Source organism: Mya arenaria, chromosome 11 (assembly GCF_026914265.1).
Source record: "Mya arenaria isolate MELC-2E11 chromosome 11, ASM2691426v1".
NCBI classification, from domain to species: Eukaryota; Metazoa; Mollusca; class Bivalvia; order Myida; family Myidae; genus Mya; species Mya arenaria.
Window position 1 is genome coordinate 16,333,851 of NC_069132.1, and position 22,679 is coordinate 16,356,529.

Here is a 22,679-nt window from a genome sequence, read left to right on the forward strand (position 1 = left end):
ATCAACTTTCCGGCGTTTTCGTAAGGTTTCATGAGAGCTATGGACGAAATTCATGTTCAAATTTATAAAACATATCAAATGAAAACAAATTCATTTGATACAAGACAAATCTGAAAATGATTATCGTATTAAAAAAGAAGCAATATTCTCTTAGATTAGCACGTTTTACCAGGGTAACATATATATTATCGTTTTGAGTCGTCGGAAGCTGTCAACCCGATAGACATCTTCCCAACAGTTAACTATTTCGATCACACTCAATTTTAGCTCATAATAAAGGAAGTCGCTAACAATGGCTCATTTGGAGGCAGTAACTAGGTAGTTTAACTCACCCACTAAAATGGCGAGAGGACAGGGAGGGTAAACTGTACGGTTGAGGACACGTGTTTGGCGTGCACTAAAAGTTGGCCTTTGAAAACTTTCATTTGCGACTTATCATTTTGCCAATGTCATGATTCACAAGCAGGCCTAATATCATCATTAACCAAATTACCACTTCATAGGGATACTGACCGTTTATTGCTTGCAAAAGCATTCAATGAGTTCGCATTCGGTAAGTTGACAGAGATGTTTGACTAGGTCTGCGCACATTTTCCTCACTAGGTTTGTCAGCCCATACACAGGTGTAAGCTATTAGGGTCGTGTGTTTCTTTCAAATATCTTGGTTGGAAACCTTTACTTTTCGAGTTTCTTTGTCTCCTATATTCTGATCAGTTCAAACAAAGATGGGATTTGACATTGATCGAAGAAAGTGATCCACGTTTTTCAACCTTTTAGTCCCAATATGTTAATGGATATAGAAGTTTGACATTGTCAACACAAATGGTATATTTGAGGCTTGACGTTTAAATTATACTTCCCTCATGGCCAGTTTTAACTCTTCCTTTTCATTTATTAAACGCATTCTCAAATTCATAGAAATCAAGGCAAATATGTGTATACATTTATATCCTATATCGATTGTGGAATATTTCAGTAAAAGTAAATATATTCTAAACTGACACCTCTCTATCTGCGATGTCTATCGTGCCATATTATATCCTACCGAAGAGCATTTTAAACACATTAAATTTCAAGTATGCATCATTAATTAAAACCACACAATGATGGTAAAACTGCATTTAAAATGCTGAAGAGTCCATATTAGAAAATAATTAGACCGACTTATGGTAACTCAATACGGTTTACTGGCAAGTCATTCGTACAACACTATTTGCAATGTAAAAATTACATAAATAAAATTTGTGAAATAAAGCGCGTAAATTCAGATGCAAATAAGCATAAAACAACAGTATTGTTTTCCATGTATAAATCAAATAGTTTCAGTCCTGTAACCGTCTCAATGTGTAAATTTTAAACAATACGAAAGTGAAATTCCATTAAAGGCAAAGCTGTCTGATGTTGGATGTCCTATAGATAATGAAAACAATATATACACAGTACATGTCGTACTGACTCATTAGTTTGAATGTCATTGGCATTAATTAAAAGCTGTGACCATTTATAAAAATATATATATATGGATACCTGAACTAACAGGGCCTCGAGTAATTGTATCAGTGATGCATTCCGCGTGCCTGTTCTATTTCCTTGTTACACCTTTAAGTTGGGAAGGGGTACTGATGTTTGACACTGGTGGCTCAAAGACGTCAGGTCTGTGACTTAAAGATTCTACAACCGAATGATGCTTACATGCACATCAAAACGTACAAGTGAGCGTTGGAATTAAGGTTCTCAGCGGCGTGTGGTTTAAAGCAGCGCCTGTAAGTAATAGAAATACTATTGGCAAGTCCTGCTGGTGATGATCCGCTAAATGTCTTATGAATCCGGGTATTATAGCACATTATACAACCTAGTGGGTAACTAAACATCTTACAAAGCATGGTGTAATATGAATTTGAGTGTTAAATAACAACTTGAATATGTCACAGCAGGTTTTAATAAACTATAACATCAACGCACCTTGTGTAAATGACTTAAATCATATCAATACATATAGCTAAACTTGTTAAAAAGCCATTGATTCCAATATAGCTATTATGGTTAAAAGTAAGATATCTAGAATAGTATACATGTTTGGCCCAATTTCTGTAATATACCCTCTTTATACATGGAAAGTGCCTGGAATTTAGCATTATCGCATGCCAAAATAGCTTTGTTCGCCATTAATTAACACGAACACGGGACTTACGGTAGATTCACTCCGATTGTGTTGTTGTATTCGAATGCCAGGCTAAAATTCATTATCGAGCTTAATACGTATACAATGACAAATTAATGAAACTCGTTAATTTCTAAGATGTGAAATGTACACCGGGTTATGTTTAATTATCACTTCACTCTTTCCTCTCATTTGCACGAGACCATGGGTGATCTTCGACGATCTTACGTGAACATTTGAAATTGAGAACATTACACATTCTCGTATTTAAGACATTCAAAGATTTTAAGATAACACGTGGGCTATGTTAATACGGATGTATTGTAAATTTTAAGGTATCATATTTTATCTTAAGATGTTTTTCATATTATTAATACCTCGATTAATTTCAATCACCGTTTAATGACATTTTTCATTTGATTGATATCATTCAACACCCAACAAAGATAAAGGAAAGTAAGAAGACGATAAAGCCTTCAAATTATTGAAGGAGTTCATGAAATATCGCATATAATAATGCTTACGAGACTTGAAGACTATGTCATAGAACGTTGGTTTTAATTTCTTATTATTGTTAGCCTCATTTACTTATATGGTTATTTTTGCAATAAATGCCAGTGTTACTGACACGCAATAGGGCACCCGTGTGCGCATATTTGTTCTGGTGTATTTGTCCCGTCTCCAGTTTCAAGACCGGTGTTAGAAATGTCATCAACGTCTTCAGTTTCGTTAGGCAATCCATCATCCACCATAGAGTTAAGCACCGCCCTTCTTTGCCGAGCTCACCTGAACTTAAACCGTGTTTCCCTAATGAATACATGATTGCGCTGACACCCTGACAAGTTACGTTAACTAAATTATATGTTTTGCAAAACCTCGCATCAGTAAAAAATCTTATTTCACTAAGCTTAATTCAGTGAGTTTGTACGTGTTTTATTTCAAGCGGTTTGGTCCAATATTTAATTGTATACGAACTCCGCGTATAAAAGGTCTCGTACCATTAAAAATAATTATAATGGCCATAACCACAATTTTCACTCTTGTACACAGTTGTCGATGGATGACTCCATCATTACAAGTTCAAAGCCCGAGGCCTTACGATGACCATGATAATAATTCAGAATGACTTCGCTAAATCCAGCCTAATCCTATGAAATTGAATAGTCTGGGTGCTTTGAACCGTTTTTATTTAATTCGAAGTCCTAGAACAAAAGCGTGCAAAATACAATAGTCGCTATACCATCTGGGCTTTTGTCTAAGGGGACGGAGTGAACATCGGAAATTGCGCTCCCCACTGCCTCCTCCCCCGTCTGAAGCACTGTTTAACATGCTTCAATGGCACAGACATTCAAAATTGGGCATGTTCAAGAGCTTTCTTTGAATAAAGATGACAGCGTCACATGAGATGGTATTCTTTCTTGTGAGTTTATGTCCAGAACCGAACGGACTCGGGAAACATCGTACTCGCGGGCTTTTGTTCTCATCATGAAGAGCGTTTTCACGCAAAAAGTTGGCTCTATCTGTTAATCTTTCACATTAATGCTTTTATGCAATTGCACGTTCAGTTTCATCCTAACTTGGACGAAAATTGGGGTAGTTATTTTTTTTATTTCATCACAAGACGTGTATGAGGTTAATTTACACTGAACGATTTGGTTTATATACTGTGAAAATTACATCAATTGTTTGATTAGTTTCAACATCGGCTGCCATGACAACATTTTGTAACTTTCGGAGATGAAATAATTAAATAATAAGAAAATTAGTTATCATTGTGTTATTTGGTACCAATTGTGTAAAAGTTACGACAGAAATGCGCAGTTAACTTATGACAACTTCGTAATTAATGGAATGAATAGTTGAATTTAAATACGTTTTGGATTCGAAATTACTGGACAAATATATATTTTTAAAGATACATGATGAATACATATAATGATTATTCTGACATGTATAGCAATGCTCGTTTGGTGGCTGTACTCATATGAGACGGAGCACTGGGACTAACCGTATCGAAACCATTGTCCACCTCCAGGAGGTGGTAAGATCTACAGGGCTAGTGGACCAAGTGCTGGACACCGACCAGGGGCTGGACACGGACCATGGGCTGGACACACCATACCGTTGCAGGGCTCATCTTCCTGGCGGTAAGTCCTTCAATAAGAAAATATTCGGAACATAGCACAATGGCTGGATAAACGAGATTTTAGTGCTGAAAGGTTACATACACGTATATATTGATGTTCAAAAGTAATAGGAAAGAGGGATTAAAGCGGCATTTTTATTTTATTAGATACATGGCAAATATTTTCTGATTGTTTTGCAAATCATAAGTTAATATAGTAAATTAATTTCATGCACATAATCATATTTAAAATAGGAAATAAAAATTTCTCGCCGGCAGCAGGGATAGATCCAGTGTCCTACGCAGTCGGGCACCTTTAGTCAGATATATATACAGTACATGTAAATCACAAGTTTTTCTATTCATGTCATCAGGTTTTGTTAAAGATACACAGGCTCGCCAGGCCGCAGCTTAAAGCGTTTAAACGAAGCGTGCGTTAAATGCAAAAGTGCACACTTACTTAACACCAGCGTGTATATGTGTATATGATAATAAAATAGTTTGTATTTAAATGTCAAAGTATCGTCATACTTTCAATGCTAGATTTCATAATGTCACATTTATTTCATATGTTGGTATACATCTTGTTACTTTATAATCGAGCTTTTCGCAACTGAAAATTAAGTATTTTTTATGAACAAATTACACACCAATATTGCTGTTTAACTTCCTTTTAAGTGACATGCCACCGTACGTTCAAATTATTTGTTGGTTTTATAATAATTTAAAGTATTTAAATGCAGTCGATTGGGTTCATTTAGTTACGCTGATCTTGACATATGAAATATCTTGAGTTGTAAATTCACACGTGATAATGGAGTATAAACGCGTCAGTTTTCTGACTTCGTTGGCCTGGGAACTGATATAAGTCAAACAGCACATACCGAACAACAATTGTTTTGAAATAGATATAAATTTGAAAATAATCGTACCCTGGGTCTATAATAGCTTCCATTGTGACAGTGTTTAATGTGTCATCTAGTGTGGACGTTCCCGAATGATATATTTATTATATATAATGTATCTGTCATTTTTCAAACCAAACCGTTCTAGTTCATTTTAAGAAGCACCGTTTTCAAAATTGTTAATGTGACACGGGATGTAAAAATGTCTAAGGTCTAGCTGTTTTAGGATTACAATTGCTCGGGTATAAAATCGGAAGGCGGTCACTTGCCAATTTTAGATTTGTACTTAACTACACATTCGGCTAGTCCGGCAAATGTTTATACATTGCGTTTACATTTGACGAAAAGTATCTAAATTTGTATGAAATGCTATGCAACTAAGACAAGAAAAATTGAAAGAATGTCTGCTTCCATTTGTCATTATGCTTTTGCATATAGTTTATTTTGTAACAACAAGATTACTGATACACATGAAGGGAAATTTGTTGGGGACACACTGGTAATCTTATGTATTGTTACTCTAAAAAGCGTCAATACAGTCATAAAAATGTAATGCCTTTAATTTATCCAGCATCAAAATAAAGTCGCTATTAAAAAGAGATAAATCTACAATGTTTGGTCTATCATATTGGGTTTTAGCTCAGAGGGTCAGTGGAGGGTGCTGCACTCTGTCCTTTTTTGGATGCACTCTTCTGTCCCCATCGAGACCAGAATGTGCACCCCCTGACTTCAAACAATTAAATGCTTAAGATAATCAAATATTTCTTTTGTTCTGATTAAAACTTGAATTGTGATTATGAATTTAAACACACTTTACAGTTACTTAGTAGTTAAAACCTAACATTACTACAAAAAGAACAATTTCTAACATGTTCTATGATTCATAATGCTTTAACTATTCACTGTCCGAAACAATGTGCCTTTTTGTCCCTCAGTACCCTTTTAGGCGTTTATATTTCTAATGAGATGTTTTCATTTTTTGCATAAAAGCTTCGTTCCGGTGTATTCTTGGTATAGTTATAGACATTAGGCTTTCAATTATTATAAGCACACATGCCCTGATACGACAGTGAGTCATGCAAACGTTTAGTGAAGCAGAGTAATTCGGATTAAACCTGTTTAACATTCAAAGAGTACGAAGCATTCATAACAGCACTAGTACTATTTCTACACAGGTACTTACATAAAACATTAATAATATTAAATTTATCAATAAACTTTAAAAAGCACAATCATATTCTCATTCATAAAACAGACAAGTTCCGATAATCTAAAACTAGAATCAACTACATTAACTGACCGATATTCTAAACATAGTTTCTACATACATTAACTGACCACATGTTTGTCCTCACCGCGGGAAAACGACCATCTGATTAGCTTTGCAATTTAAAAGGTATTATTGCTAAAGTTGCTCGTTAAAATAGAATCATTTTCCTTAAAGAATTAAAAACTCAAAAGTTCATAAAACTTGTCTAATGTATGCTATCTAATCAAAGCACCGAAAAACCTTTAGACGTGATTGAAAAGAGCATTTACTGTAACTTCAAATACATGGGGATACGTCGACTGAAGTGATAAGCTGTGCATTTTGAATGGAATTATTGCTGAAGTTGTTTGTAAAAAAAAAATTCCCTAAACAAAACGTGTATGTTAATAAAAGGAAATGATATATATATATATATATATATATATATATATATATATATATATATATATATATATATATATATGATGTATTGTATTTCCCTATCGTATGATACCTAATCAAAGCAACGAAAAACCTTTAGAAAAGATTGAAATGGGGCATGCATTGTAACACTAAATACATGGGGATGGGGGATTACGACGATTGAAGTGACATTTACAAAAACAAAATGACACAAGACGCCATACAGATATAGATATGTTTGTTTTCTCGCCCAGTGTGGGCACAAGGGCTTTCGGCACATTTTTCACGTTTATTTATGTGCCCTTCACCCCTTCCCATAGTTAAAAAAAAATGCAATTCTCACATATTTGCCCGCAGATAGTCAGCGCCTCGCGCTTTGATTAAAATCTGGCTAAAACCCTTATCATATATACTATTAATCTGTTAAAGCTTCTGTTCTGTTCTGTTAAGAGTGTATTGAATATTGACAAACTATATTCAGCCTGGTTTAACATTATGACAGTTATATGATGCCTGCAAAAGGGAGATATACAGGAAAGTTTGTTTTCCGATTAAAGTCCACTTGCATTTATAAATATTTTGTTAAATTTGTTCATGTATCTATTTATAACGGCATTAAAGCTGCACTCTCACAGATTAAACGTTTTGACAACTTTTATTTTTTATTTTTTTGTCTTGGAACTAGCCAATGTTTGCGGAAATCCATAGAAACCAGTTATATAAGACTGCTGACAAAAAAAGATCGCAGAGTTTTATATGTACGTTCAAAAATTGATGTTTTATGCATTTTTCTTAAACCGTTAGTAACGGTTTAAGCCATAAAACATTAATTTTCGAACGGAAATATGAAAAACTTCGATCTGATTATTTGTCAGCAATCTTATATCATTGGTTTGAAGATATTTACGCAAAAGTTTGCTCTTTCAAAGACAAAAAATAAAAAAGTTGTAAAAATGGTATATCTGTGAGAGTGCAGCTTTAAACAAGAATAACGATTATCAACAAGAATAGTAGAGAAGGATTGCAAATTTAAACGTTCTGCTTAGAAAAGTCTTATTTGGAGTAAAATTTGTAAAAATACTGACCAAAAAGCGTATTTGATTTGCCAGATTGTACTTACTGTTGTAACGGTCCACTGTGGCGGATATGCACGTTCATAATAATGTAACGGTCCGCTGTAGGCGGATGTGCGTTCATAATAATCCGTATAAAACGGAAGTACGTTCACACTGGATGTAAACTTGGTTGGAAATATGCAAATTAGCAAAGCCCGAGCTATGTGAGAATAGAGAAGTTAGTGTATATAAAGACCAGTGGACCCCTGCAGGGTCGAGCATGCTTTTCCCAGAAGGGATCTGCTGGTGTTTCATTGGACCGCACGTTAGACTGTAAATACAATGCGATTTTCAAATCATTTTCATCCAAATGGAGCTCGATGCCCGAATGTTTCCTCATCTCATTTACTTGCGTACTTGGATTGGATCACCGATTGCGATAGTTTGAACATAGTTTTCTCAAACTCTAAATACTTAGCATACTGAAAAAGTACGGGGTTCTGTAACACATTAACTGTACGGCTGTTAGTAATACTGAAGTACATGTTTCCCGCCATCTGTCAAAGTGGTATGTTCCATTCTTGTTTATTCTGTGTTGGAATTGTCTTTTCATTTATAAAGTGTTATTTTACTTTTTAGATAATTTCAAAATACGTTTGATTGCAGTTTCATTATTTATTTACATAGTTTTCTATTTTATATTGATTATAAATAACAATGTTTTATCAATTATGTACGTGCCATGTGTACAGTATTTAAGAGAAACATAGTGGCAGCGGGTTGAAATATAAATCACTGATGGTGTATACATGCTTGTTGTAGACGCTGTCTGGTGCATATGGGGGCTGGAGTAACTGGGGTCAGTTCTCTGACTGCTCAAGGTCATGTGGGGGCGGAGTCAAGGTCAGAGAAAGGCAATGTGTCGTTGACAGTCTGGACAGGTATAGCATTTATTAGCCACAATAATGACGTTAAGGAAACTTGTTTAACATTTGGACATTCGTTATGTTCTCCTTATGTTCCCCTTAATTGAGACTCTGGAGTGGCTGTTTATATTATGGACTAAGCAATTATATAAAAGAGGTACTGTGTCTTGGTGACAGTCACATAACCACCCATTAACAGTTTTAGAGCATGCACTTTGGATTTAGATAACTCCATACTATTTAATTACTGGGATAGTTGTCTCCAGTGTATCCATCGTCGTATCAGTTGTGGAATTTTAATACTTTAATTTGTGTTGGCATTCAGCCAATTGGTGCCAACTGACCTAGCTAAATCCACATAAAGCATTAGATCAAGATTAATTCCCTACATACTTACTGTCATGCTCATAGAAAGAAATTAGGCATTGGTACCGCAAATAGGATGGGGCCAGGAGTGCTTCAACTAAGACCTTTTAAAAAAGATCATCTATGAAAGACGCGAATTGCATTACTTTTAAGCATTAATATTCTGCAATGATAATGATACCACTAAAGTTAAAACCACCCTGAAAATATATAAAATAAAGCATATATATATAGTCTTATAATAGGGGTTTAATATGCATTAACTATTTTAATTTATGTCTAAATTACTTGAACATATCAGATGCATTTAATTTCATTTTTATTTATTCAATTATTGATGCATGTTAATTAATGCTCTTTGTACAGGATATCTTATGCTGAAACTCTGCGAAAACTTTCTCAAGGTTTATTTGGAACATCTATTTTAAAGTCTACTTTCATTTTATATTGATGTATAAGATTTGATGTAGTTACTAAATGTCCATGCATTGATTGTTGCCTTTTTAATTCCTTTACCTACTTGAATAACTCACCAACTGTTTTCACACCAATGCTGAGGAAAGCTCAATGACAGATACTCTAAGATGACCACATGCCTGGCAATTGTTTTGACTTTTTGCCATGTGTACTAAGTATTTAATACCTTCTCTAAATGCCATGAACACTTAGCGAGGTTTAAAATACGAAAAAAAGAAGCCTGTGTGAAAATTAGCGTCTGTGGCCCCAATGCCGTGCTGGCCCTTTGCCCCTGACTTAAGGTTCTATTAGCCTGACTTTGTAAAATAATGTTTCCCATTAGCAGGTAGGAGTAATTTTGATGTTGTGTGTTCCATCTGTCTGTCTGTCTGCATACATGTCACATAAATATGTCTGCACGCAATCTCCAAAACTGCTGGAGGGAATTTGATGAAACTTGACAGGAATGATCAAGCCTAGTTGTGCATTGACATTATTGATATAGTGCACATAGAGAGGTTGTGCAATCTCCAAAAAACTGCCAGTGTGATTTGATACAGGTTTTATGGGTAACAATTATCTGGATGGATATAATATGTCTGGTTACACCTACATGTAGTTTATATCAGACTCTGAGGAATTTTTATTATGCACATTTTTACATAAATTCCTTTCATTCATAAATAGGGTAGAATACTCAACCTTGTGTTAAATTATAATATTGAATAATTTATGTCTTCAAAAGTCAATGACATTATAGCCGTAATGTATGAATGACAAGTTAAAAAGCCTGTAAAGGAATCCCTCTATCTGTCGTCACCAAGTTTCATCTCAGTGGGTGTATAATTGCTCACAGTGAAGAAAGCCTGAATGATGACACGCTGTGGGCTTAATGCAGTGTTTGTATGCACGGTTTGAATTTCATGCTATTTATGATATGTATAGGTGATGCATTCTTTTGTAAGGTTTTGATATTAGTGTCATCTGTAAAAATGCTTTCATAATTAACTGCAATTTTGAAGAATAAAGTTGTATTTGATCCCACTTTAAAGCAAATGTTTAGATAGCTCTCAAAACCTTTTTTAGGGTTTTCACTTCAAATACAGCACTGCAAAATTACATTGTACACTGCCTTTACTCATATTTATATTCCCAATGATATTTGGTAGCCTTATGAGTAATCAATGTAATCATCTATTTAGAAATGATGTATTTAGAATCATTTAATATGATTCTTTTTTATGTCTTAACCATTTTGCTAATACTATTCAACTTTTAATCTTATTTGAATGCATTTATTATATTCTAGGCTCTGTGTTGCATTATTGATGTTATTTGATTTGCATTTTGTCAGAAAATAGCTCAGTGATCTAGGTTTGTAATTTATGTACTGCATAATATGTGAAATAATTTTTTTGTGTCTTGTATGAGTACTGTTTATTTTCCAGAAATGTATGTAAAGGGAGAAGCAAGTCTTTCAAGATGTGCAATACCCAGGTAAGGCTAGCATAAAATACTGGTACTGCATTTAAAGCAATTTGAGATCAAATATAGCAGTAAAGAAGACTTTCATGGGAAGACTGTCCTGGAGTGGTGAAGATACTTGCATACAACAGTTTATAATCTCTTATAATGTTGTATTGAAAACTACACTCATGTCTATGCCTGTAGAAGAATACTTTTTTTTCTTCTTAGAAAATATTGTAAGATTTTATTTTTCCTTTTTCTTACATATAAGTGCTTACGGTGTATATTAAGAGTGACTGTTGTTTATCATATGACATAAAGAAAGGCTGTCTGAGCCATTGCAATTTTATTTTTTGTTTGTTCAAGTTGTATTTGAAGATTTATTTGTACATTTAAATATTGACCCCCAATAATTCCTATGCCTAAAACATTGTCGCAGTTATTTTTATAACACCAAACAAACTATTTCTTGAACCCATTAAACTTAATTCATCCATCCCATGTATTTTCCCAGGTATGTTCGGGCGCTAGGCGTGATTTTCGGGCTAGCCAATGTGAAGAGTACAACATCATTCCCCTGGATGACGTCAAATACTCTTGGCTACCCTACTATGGACGTAAGTTTAATCTATTGCTTGCTAGAGTGTCCATATCCTTAAAGAACTATCAACATCATTTCATACATGCATGTTATTGTTATTGTTCAAGTCATGGCTTCTAAAAGTTTTGAACTTCAATTTTTTCTGAGACCAAAAGGTTCATTCAAACATTTCGGCCATGATTTAAAGGTTCTCAATTATTGATTATTATTATTCCAATTGTATGGTTCTTTCTAACTAGCCTAGATGCAAATGTGTTAAATATAGTAGTTTGTTAACCAGCCTAGAATAAAATGGAATCATACGGTATTGGACAGACCAATTTTCATCAGACAATCCGCACTTCTTTTAAGTGTTGCTTCATTTAGCACCTTGCAATACATTACCACATGGCTTTAATCTGTACAACACTTGTTCTCTAACATCACACAGTGTACCGTTCGATCTACAGCCGAAATATAAGACACAATTTATTACATGTGTGTAAAGGTTAAACTCTTGCAGGTGTTTGTTTGAATTGCAGTTGATGGGACTGATACTAGGCATAATAAATAACTATTGATAATTGCAGATAAATTAATGTAACAATTAATGAAATGTTCATTAAAACCTGTCATTTAACGTCTATAAATTCAAAGCCTAATTGTAAAAAAAAAGAAGAAGAATATTTTTCGGACATGGAAAAACAAAAAGGCGAACAATATCTAAAATATTTGCATTATATAGTCAGGAAAATGTGTCTCCTTTGGGGTGATTACAAACGGCTGCCAATTAGAAGATATCCAGTGTTCATCATAGCCAAAAAAGCAGCTGATCATATTAAGCTGATGGATATTTTGTCACTTTTATTAGTTGTTTTGAGGATGAGTTAATGACAAACTAGGTTAATGTATTACAATTTGTACTGACTCAGTGGTTTTGGAGATGATATATAAACAAATAAACAAATTTCAGTCTGTTTTTTATATTATTTTGTTACAGAAATCAGTCCAGGGTGGTCATAGTCAAAATTGCAAATTGTTGGTTTGTCTGGTTTTAGAAGCCCTGGTTCAAGACCAATTTAGGGCTGAAGCTCGACTCCTTTTTTTTCCCTAACAGTGAGAACAATTGTATCAATTTCTGTTAAAAATAACATATCATCAAAATCTTCCAAATACTCCAAACCATTTATGTATTGAAAAAATGTTGTATTCTCTACTATCTAACTTATCACACTATTTTATCTTTTCTGTTTATTTTAAAAGCATTTTGTTCATATCTAGACAAAAGTCAAATTTCCAATTTTAATGAAAATGGCGCATTTTTCCAGTCAGAAGGGTCCCGCCCCTTTCCAAACAGGATATACAGGACTGTGATGGAGGTCTATTATGAATTCAGTTTGCACATAGCATGGTAAAACCTTAAGTGCTATGTGTCTGTCTTTTACATCATCTAACTCTCAGACATGGCCCTTTTTCAGATGGTGAAACGTGCGCATTGCTGTGCTTGGCAAAGGGTCAAATGTTTTACCATAAGTTGGCGGACAGAGTCGTGGACGGGACACCTTGCCATGATGACCCATCCCGACGCTGTGTCCATGGACAGTGCAAGGTATCATGTTGCTCATTCAGGTTTTATATGATTATAATAATAAGTATGAGTTTTCAGAGGATAAGTTGCACATTATAAAGCATCTATAGGGTTAATTTGAATCCCATCAAGGTATATTCTGATAATTGCTTATTTTTCTACTTACATTTCATTATTGAAAATTCATGTGAAGAAATGATGCCCACATTGAATTTTCTGAAGGTTGCATAACACTAATTGTAAGTAGCATTATTAAAATGTCTTTCTTCAGTTAGAGTAGAGTAACAACATCAAAAACCATATATTTCTTGCCAACACTATTATTGTATTCCACTTTTTCAGAGCATAGGTTGTGACTGGAAGGTCGGCTCGTACAAGCAGACTGACCAGTGTGGTGTATGTGGTGGGGACGGCTCCTCCTGTCTGGGTGGTGGTGAGGTCACGGGAACATTCCATCAGCAAAGGCTCTCCCCAGGTGCAAAGCTAGAAAGCTGATGTTTGCAATTAAGTCCATCATGGCTGATAAAGCAGCGAAGCAATTTTCATTTGTATTGAAGAACCACGAGATTGTTTTGTGTCTGTACTCTGAATTTTGTGTTCAAGCTGTATTTGTTTTCTGTTTGGTATTCTAAAATAAACTTTTTGACATCAGCTTAATACATTCAAAACCAAGGAACCTGTAGCAAGAAATGGAATTTAGTTGTAACTTCAACCTCTTATGACTTTGTGAACAATTTTTATATTGGTTTACTTAATTTCAAAGAAAAGCAAAATGAAATTGAACAACAGAAGAAATTGTTCATAACTTGAAGTCAGAATCATACTTCTTTGCACAGTTACACATATATGCGACTATTTCAAGTCTGCCGGGCTTTTGTATATTTAACCACAACTGATTAACTCGTGCAATCCTGTATATGCATATTCTGTTCTCAAATGGCAGTTTTGAAAGTGCCCAATTGATCTCAATTGCCTTTATTCTTGTGCCATTAAACAACCTTATAGTTCTATGCTTGGAAAGTTCCTGCAGTTTCTATTGATGTATTGGCCTTATTGTTCATGATACTGAGACCAATGAAAATGATCTCATTCCCTGGGGCAAATTACATCAATCCAGAAGTGACTTCTCTGAGTTACATGGTGTTTTTTCTTCTTTTTTTAAATATATGGAACTGAATCAAAGCATAATTATACCATTTCAGACCATTGGCAGCATTCCATCTTGAAAGGTTTAGAAGCTGAATTATTTGTAATCTCAAAAAAGCACTGAACGTGCTGGATCTATTTGTGGTACATTTTAGATTAACTATTCGAAGAATAAGGAGGGCCCGGGATCCAATTATAGTTTTAGGGCAATTTGGGATTTTCACTTATAACTTCAATACCCTTCATTCAATTCACTTAATACTTCGCACAGTTTTTTTAGGATCATAACACAATTAGGTTACATAACTCTGTAAAATCCTTTATATTAAATTTGGCCCCTGAATGACTAAGGAACTTAGGCTAATCTTTTAGGGCAGGTTAAAGTTTAAGGGCTAGTTGGGATTTTAATTAAAAAAACCTTCTATACCCTTCATTCAATTGACTTAATACTTTGCACTACTATTCACAACCATCTTACAATAAGGTTATATAACTCCATAAAAGCCCTAAATACATATCATGGCCTTTTTTTATATTTCCTTTTACAGGCACATTTTTATAGTATTAACCAGGTTTTCACAAAGGGAATCATTGTTGTTTTTTTGTTGTTGTTTTTTTTTTTGGGGGGGGGGGGGATCTGGTGGTAGGGCAGCGTCAAAGTCACCTTATATATCATTTTAGCTAGGTTTGACAAATAATGACCAAACTTGGTATAAAGGAAGATTTATGGAGACTTTCATGGGATTGCGTTTGCGGCCCCTAGGTTCAAGGTCAAGGTCAAAGTTACTTTTAATATAAAAATGGTTGGTATTGAATAACTAAAGTTAGGGTTGACATATTGTTACCAAACTTGGTATATATGTATAGTTTATAGAGAAATTTCATAAGATTGTGTTTTGGGCCCTGAGAGTTATGGTCAAGGTCAAGATCACTGTTGCTAAAAATAGAAAAATGGTAAGTACTGAATAACTTAAGTAATGGTTGACACAGTGTGACCAAACTTGTTTTATAGGACGAGTTTATGGAGAACTTTCATTGGATTGCCTTTTGGCCCCTATAGTATTGAACACATAGAGGTTATGTATGCTGGGCCATAGTGTGCCCCTTTCAGGTTCTAGCACATTTGGCTTAAAGTAGAAGTCATTCCAATATTTCTTACATACATGGACAGCAGCATTGACCTAATAAAAATGCCTATAAAATGTATTGCTATATTGAAATCTTTATCCATCCTTTTGTTGTTGTAGATGTTCAGTAAAGTGTATAGTTATTTTATAGTCTGGCATGTGCTTCAGGTCACACTACTATTGTGCAAGTCCCAAAAGGTTCAACAAATGTTTACCTCCGAGAACAAGGTGGAAATAACAACAGTATAGGTATGAAATTATGTTGGAAACTAGGGTAACTGCATTTTCTGTCAGGAATTCTTAAATGTACAAAGTGCTTCTGCAAATCATGAGTCATTATAATGTCCATTAAAGCAGATATATTCAGCAGTGTTCAATTTTGAAAAAGATTTAATTAAAATATACACAGAAGATAACAACATTCAGAAATCCATGTACTTGAATTGTGCTAGTGACTAAACCTGTAAGTAAGGCCAAACAGGCATAACTTAGGCTTTAATAATTGATAATCAGTTATGCCCCTTGAAAACAGACAACAGTTGGCATATGCCTGTTGTGCTCTTATTGATACCATTGATTCTTGTATCTTTATATTTTTTAATCAAACAAATCAGTACTGGTAATTATTTTCATACAGTATTCTGGGACAGTGATGGATACAACTTTGCCATAGACAAGGAGACACGCAAATTATTGCAGAGGATAAACTTTGCTGGTACGCAGTTCAAGTACACACCAGAGGACTCTTATAACACTCACGGCATCATTCAGGCACCTGGACCTACCAGCAGGGACTTCACTGTCTATGTAAGTGATTTTAGTTGCATTTGTGTAAGTTGTAACATCTGCATGTTTGCTTCAACCATATCCATATGCAGACTATATCTTTATTTTCCAATTACTCTATGTCCCTGTAATGCACCAGTCAATTGTAACCACGCCCCCCCTGTCCGGGGAATAGCGCCAACCCCGGCTAAAATTCCCGCCCTGCAGGGACGAACAGATGGTAAAATTCCCGCCAAATGCCCAGGGACCCTAGGTAAGGCCCATTCCCCGCTATATTTAAAGCGAAGACAAAACCACCGCATTCACCCGGCACTGCGGGGCCACCTGAAAGGTAAAAACACGACCCATTTCCCCGGCTATCCCCGGTATACCCCCAGACCTCAGGGGGCTGTGGTTACAATTGATTGGTGCATAATCACCGCAGTAACTCCAGAGTAATGTCCCTTTTACATTAAAAAAGGGTTTTTGTCAAGAATTACTTGAGTATTTCTTTACCGATCATATAGAACAACAATGTTAACAATGTTAATGGGCATAATGTTTCTGTCAAGTTTGATCATGGAGTCAATCACCTTAGTAATTCCAGTACACAAACATACAACTTGTTTGTTATAGTAAACAGACTTATTTCTCCTATTACTTCAAAGGTCTTGCTCCTCAAAATTAGTTAAATAATGATTGACGCTCATAACAGATTACCGTCCTAGATCATGTTATTCTAGATAATTCTTTTATAACTTTCATGAGTCAGGATACCTTCATCAAATCAAACTTATTACCCTTGTTACCCTGTAATCATAATAATGCAACATTTAAAAGAAAATGTTGGCTATCACGTTACTAAAGGAAACCAGACTTTATTATGACACATTGTGGTGAGGGCTGTTTACTAATATTGTTTAAACTTTGTTAGTCAGCACATTATGATATGTTGCAATACTAACCCAATCTTGTGAATATACTATTAAATATGAATAAATGAAGAATAGAAACACTCAAATACAGATAGCACATTTATTTTGGTGAAAAAGAAACTAACAAGACAAGCAAAAACAAAGTGTCAACAAAAATTAAATTAATAAATAATGTCTATCATAGCACAATACATGATGACACCACAACTGATGATTGCTTGCATACAATTACTGAGACAAATTTGGGTATAAAGTTTTTCGAAAACATTATTCAAATTCATGCAAAGTGTAGTTCTAGTAGTAGAATGCTGCCAATAACTATTTAGTGTTCAGTTGGCCCTGTAAAACTTGCAGTGTGTGGTGTACCATGTAGCAGATACATGGTCAAACAGCTGGTGTCCAATACCCATATCCCCCATCTCAACATCGAGTCTCACTGCCTGCTCCTCCGGCAGAAGATGCTGTGTGGCAAACAGTACATCGTCCAGTTCATCCTCAGAGTCTTCGTAGCTGGAGGCATCACTATCCCAGTCCATACTGTCATCTTGGGCCTCCTCAAGGTCATCCTGATCTGACCATCCATACTGCTGGTGCTGGTCAGTCATGGCTGCAAGATGATGGTGCTCAGCCCCTGGGACAATCTGATAAAAGTTCTGTTGTTGGTTCACTGGTTCATCAACATATCCATAAGGATTTACAACATCCACAGAGTCCAAAACCTCATCACTGCTTCCTTGCAACTCAGAGTCATTATGAAAAGATCTTTCTGGAATCTGGTTAAGTGATTCAGTTTCCTTCTGTATGGGCACCTCTCTGTGTTCCAACACCTGGTGACCAGACATGTGTGACACCATCTGCTCGGGGTTGCCGGTAGTAATGGCCCCTGTCTCAGCGTCTATGACCCGGCGGACAGTCGTGGCCATCTCCTGCACCTTGAGCCACTTGTGGAGGCGGTACTCCTTGTACATGCGCTTGATGCCCTCTGCCACGGAGATCCGGATCATCTTCTGGAAGTCTGGAGACAGGTGCTTACCAGTTGTAGATAGGAATGTCTGCTTGCCAATCTGCTCTATGTACTGGTCTAGAAAGAGAAAAGCAAAATTTTCATACTTAAAGGAAAACATGTTTATGGAATCTTGTGCTACTTATTATCTTTCTGAAATGTTTCCAGAATGTTTGTCTGTGTATAAATTTTCTGAATGAATTTGTGGTTCATTTTGTAAGGGCATTATCTTTCAATGAGTGCGATTTGATAAATGCTTCACTCATTTTGCGGTTCAAAGGGCAAATATTCACTGACAAAATGAACAAGAATGTTTAATACAGTTCACATTAAAACAATTATTCTTGTTACTGAAAGATTTAAGTTTTATGAATTCACCAAAATGATCAATTCTGATGACGTCATGTTGAAATGCTAGGCATGTTGAATTAAAGTCTCCATATGGAGACACAAGGCTGAGATGAAATATTGGTCATGTCAAAAAATCTTGTGTCAAAAACCAGTGCCAATTGATATCTGTTAACAGTGGTCCAAACAGGAGTTAAATCACAGGGGACACAATTCAACAAATTATTTCATATAACAACTGCTAATACAGCCAATTATTATTTGAAAGGAGCGGCGTAGAGTGATTTTGGGCCTTCAGCCATACCGTAATAATTATAATTGAAATAATCATTAATAAAAAATGCCCAAAACAATGATATTTTTCATGTAAATCAATTTCTACCAGACTCCTTTTGTTTAAAGGTTTGTTATCGGTGTATCATTTTCTCAACGATTTATGACCATTGGTTTACTCATGTTTCCATAACAACCATGGATTTTGTTCCGACATATTTTGACTGCATTAATAGTCTGTGTTTAAAACGGCCGAATGTATTAAAGATACAAAAATGATTATTATTATCTCAATTTATGTTCCTTAAAGATTCTGTGATAAGTTATTAAAATCAAATTGTTAATACATTTCTTACGCAATTTAAGTGATATCATCATGAATTTTTCAGAATTTCTTCCTGAAATATCATTTAATTCAAAAACCTTTTTTTTGGGGGGGGGGGGGATCGATGGGCCCAGATGGATTGAGAAGTGTTAGAGGGTGATTTGTCCACCTTGTTAAAAATGATGAGATAGAAAAAATATCAAAGTTTCAAGAGGCATTTTGTCCATATTTTCACACCCTAATGTATTATTAGTCGCACAATATCACCATGTTTAACTCATTTGACTCAGTGGCCAAAAAATCATATGATTTGTGTACAGAAAAATGCACCTACTTTAAACAAGAGATACTTACAATAACTGAGAATAAAAGACAGATGTTAGGTTTGAATGTGCCAGTTATGGAATATGGTCCACCACAAAAACAGCAGTAATGATAATAGTACAGAAAGTAAGATCATAATAAGACAGAAAATACAATAAGAATAATGTAAAAGATAATATATATATAATACTTCAAGTATGGGTACTCACCAAGTGCCATGATTTCTCGGACAGCCCTGTCATGTGCAACAAGATGGTCTCTCAGGAGATCAACACTTGGTAACGAATCCATGATCAAGAGTAACAACAAAGTTGAATAGCACAGTGAGAAATATTCCTGATTAATCACTTCTCTCCTCCCTTTTCAAACAATATTATGATACAATTGTACCAAAATGTCCAATATATATCCAAGAACAATTCAAAAGTTAACACATCTAGAAGCTTTCAACAGTTTGAAAGCTCATTTTATTTCTTTATACACCAAAGCTTAAACAATTCTTGACAGTTTTTGCCCATATATCACTAAATCACTATTTTTGATGTCATAGAAATGATAAATAAATTATCACAACTGTGAAAGTGGTTCAGAATAAGATCATACATGAAGGTTCAGGCCAATCCCCTAATTGGGCTTGTAATTGCTCAAGTATTGTCCAAGCTTTTAATTACTCTATTTTTCTAAACAGATTCACAATAGGCACAATTAATTATTGTTTAATGTGGATTCAAAGGTCTTATCTGAAACAATATTGATAAATGCAATTAAGTCAAATGGAGATTTTATAGAATTCAATTAAGGGCTTCATGGCCCCTTTTGACCCTGTGTAGATGTGGCTTGATTTACAAGGACCATCATAAATCTGTACATCTTTCTTGTAAATATTTATTCAATTATTGAAAAGTAATGGGCATTATTTTTTCCAGTCATTGCCCTAATGACAAGTTAGGTATGCAGATAAGAAGTGACACAATGACCCTTTTATTGGCTTTTTTATCCTTATCAAATCCTTATTATGGCTCCAATGCTGAGCCTGTCAACCCCCTGTCAAAATGTCTTCTAGCTGCAATTACCAGATTAGAAAAGTTAAATATTATATTTATTCAAATATGAAAAAGCTTGTTATTTCAGTATAATACGCTTATAAAACAAAGTTTGAAGGAAACAACTTAGCATACAATAAGTCATGTACCTTGGTGGTGATACACTGCTTATGAATTAATAAGGCCATTTAGAACTGATATATATGTTCACAAGCTGCATTAAAATGAAATTATCATTTCCTTTGTAGTCTTTTCCCCTGATAATTAAACTGTGATTGCACTGGAATAATCATAAACAATTATGTGTGCACACACATGTGTATCACCACCACATAACTTACAAAGCATTCATACATTTGTATTTTAAACATGAATACAACTTATATATGAACATACACCTTTTTTATCAATTCAAACCTTGAATAAATCGTCAGTCACAGCCACTGGCAACAATGACATTAATTGATAAAAGTTATCTTATGATCTTATAATATTATACCTCCACATATAATTTACTTTTTTAGTCAAATTGGAAATTAAAAACAACACATTATTCTTCAATTTAGTTTAATATATGGTCAATGAAAAATTCATTCTCTTTGCCATTGGCTACGAATAATACAAAACAATGTTGAGAATGATCCAATGCTGGAATTAGAAATTGTGCATACTGTCAAAATATGTAACATTTTAAGAAAGCATAATGTTTTATATCCATTTATACAGCTGATTGTCATCCTTTATGTTATTTTTACCTATTTTTATAGCCATTCATCTTGTTGTGGTTAAGCTCACCTTAGTGCAAACTGCTCAGCATGAGCTATTGTGGTAGGGTGATTGTCCATCATCCATCCGTTGGTGTGTCAACTTTTTCCTTTAAACAACTTTTCTTCCTAAATCACTGGGACAATTTCAACCAAACTTCACAGGTGTGTTTCTTTGTTGGTCCTCTTCCAGATTCCTTCAATAAAAGTGATTCCATGCAGAACATGGGTTGTCATGGCAACCTGAAAGAAACACTTTGAGAATCTTCACCTCAGAATCTGCTGGCCGTATTTCAACTTAACATCAGAGAAAAGCTTTTTTGGTGACCCTGTATTAAATTCCTTTACTCTATGAAGTTTCATAAAAAACACGGCTCCCTAATGGGGGAAGGCTACATTTCACTATATATGACTGTATGGAAAACTTTGAAAATGTTCTCCTCAGAATCATTGGAATAATTTAAACACAGAAATAATCCATAGGTGATCCTCTATCAAATTCTTTCACCCCATGTTGATTCATAAAAAAACACGGCCACCAGTGGGCAGGACTACTTTTCACTTTTTGTTGATATGGAAACTTTTAAAATCTTCTCTTCAGAATTTGTTTGACCAATTTTGAAACGAGTTTACAGGAATGATCCTTAGGTGACCCAATATCAGATTCCTTCACCCCATGTTGATTCGTAAAAAGAAACGCCACCACCAGTGGTCAGGGCTACTTTTTACTACATGTCTGTATGGAAAACTTTGAAAATCTTCTCCTCAGAATCAACTGGCATAATTTTAAAGATGACCCTCTATCAAATTTCATAACCCCATGCAGAGAGTACATTTTTAACATAATACACAAATGCTGTTCCGATGAAATGGATATTGTTCAACAGGAATACAATAACAGAGGAAAAATTTCTTTTTCAGTTAATTAAATATAAAAAATTATGCCTGCACTATTGTATTTCATTAAGGGTGTCTTTTTGCTCATTCAATTATCTGCTGAATGCATATAGATATTGGTTGAGTAACTTTATGTCCCTTCACACATTTGTTCAGTGTTACTGAAAATAGAAAAGGTACTGAATAACTTTGTTAGGGTTGACATATTGCACCCAAACTTGGTATATAGGAAGAGTTTATATAGACCTTTCATGGGATTTTGTGCTGGGGCTCCAAGGGTCATGGTCAAGGTCACTGTTACTTAAAATAGAAAAATGGTTAGTGCTGAATAACTTTAGTCAGGGTTGACATATTGCGAGTTTATGAAGATCTTTTATGGGATTGCAATTGAGGCCCCTAGGGTCAAGGTCACTGTTTCTACAAAAATA

The 22,679-nt window shown here is 34.8% G+C and overlaps 1 protein-coding gene across 1 annotated transcript in view; it reads left to right on the forward strand.

The window, feature by feature from the left end:
* LOC128208365 (papilin-like) overlaps positions 1–22,679 on the forward strand; it is a 169,880-nt gene that overhangs the window by 1,052 nt on the left and 146,149 nt on the right. Inside the window, exons 2-9 of the mRNA XM_052911925.1 lie at positions 4,119–4,308; positions 8,741–8,859; positions 11,115–11,163; positions 11,648–11,750; positions 13,192–13,322; positions 13,644–13,776; positions 15,743–15,823; positions 16,212–16,381. Coding sequence (XP_052767885.1) covers positions 4,264–4,308; positions 8,741–8,859; positions 11,115–11,163; positions 11,648–11,750; positions 13,192–13,322; positions 13,644–13,776; positions 15,743–15,823; positions 16,212–16,381 — 831 coding nt within the window. The 5' untranslated portion in view covers positions 4,119–4,263. The remainder of the gene's footprint in view (positions 1–4,118; positions 4,309–8,740; positions 8,860–11,114; positions 11,164–11,647; positions 11,751–13,191; positions 13,323–13,643; positions 13,777–15,742; positions 15,824–16,211; positions 16,382–22,679) is intronic.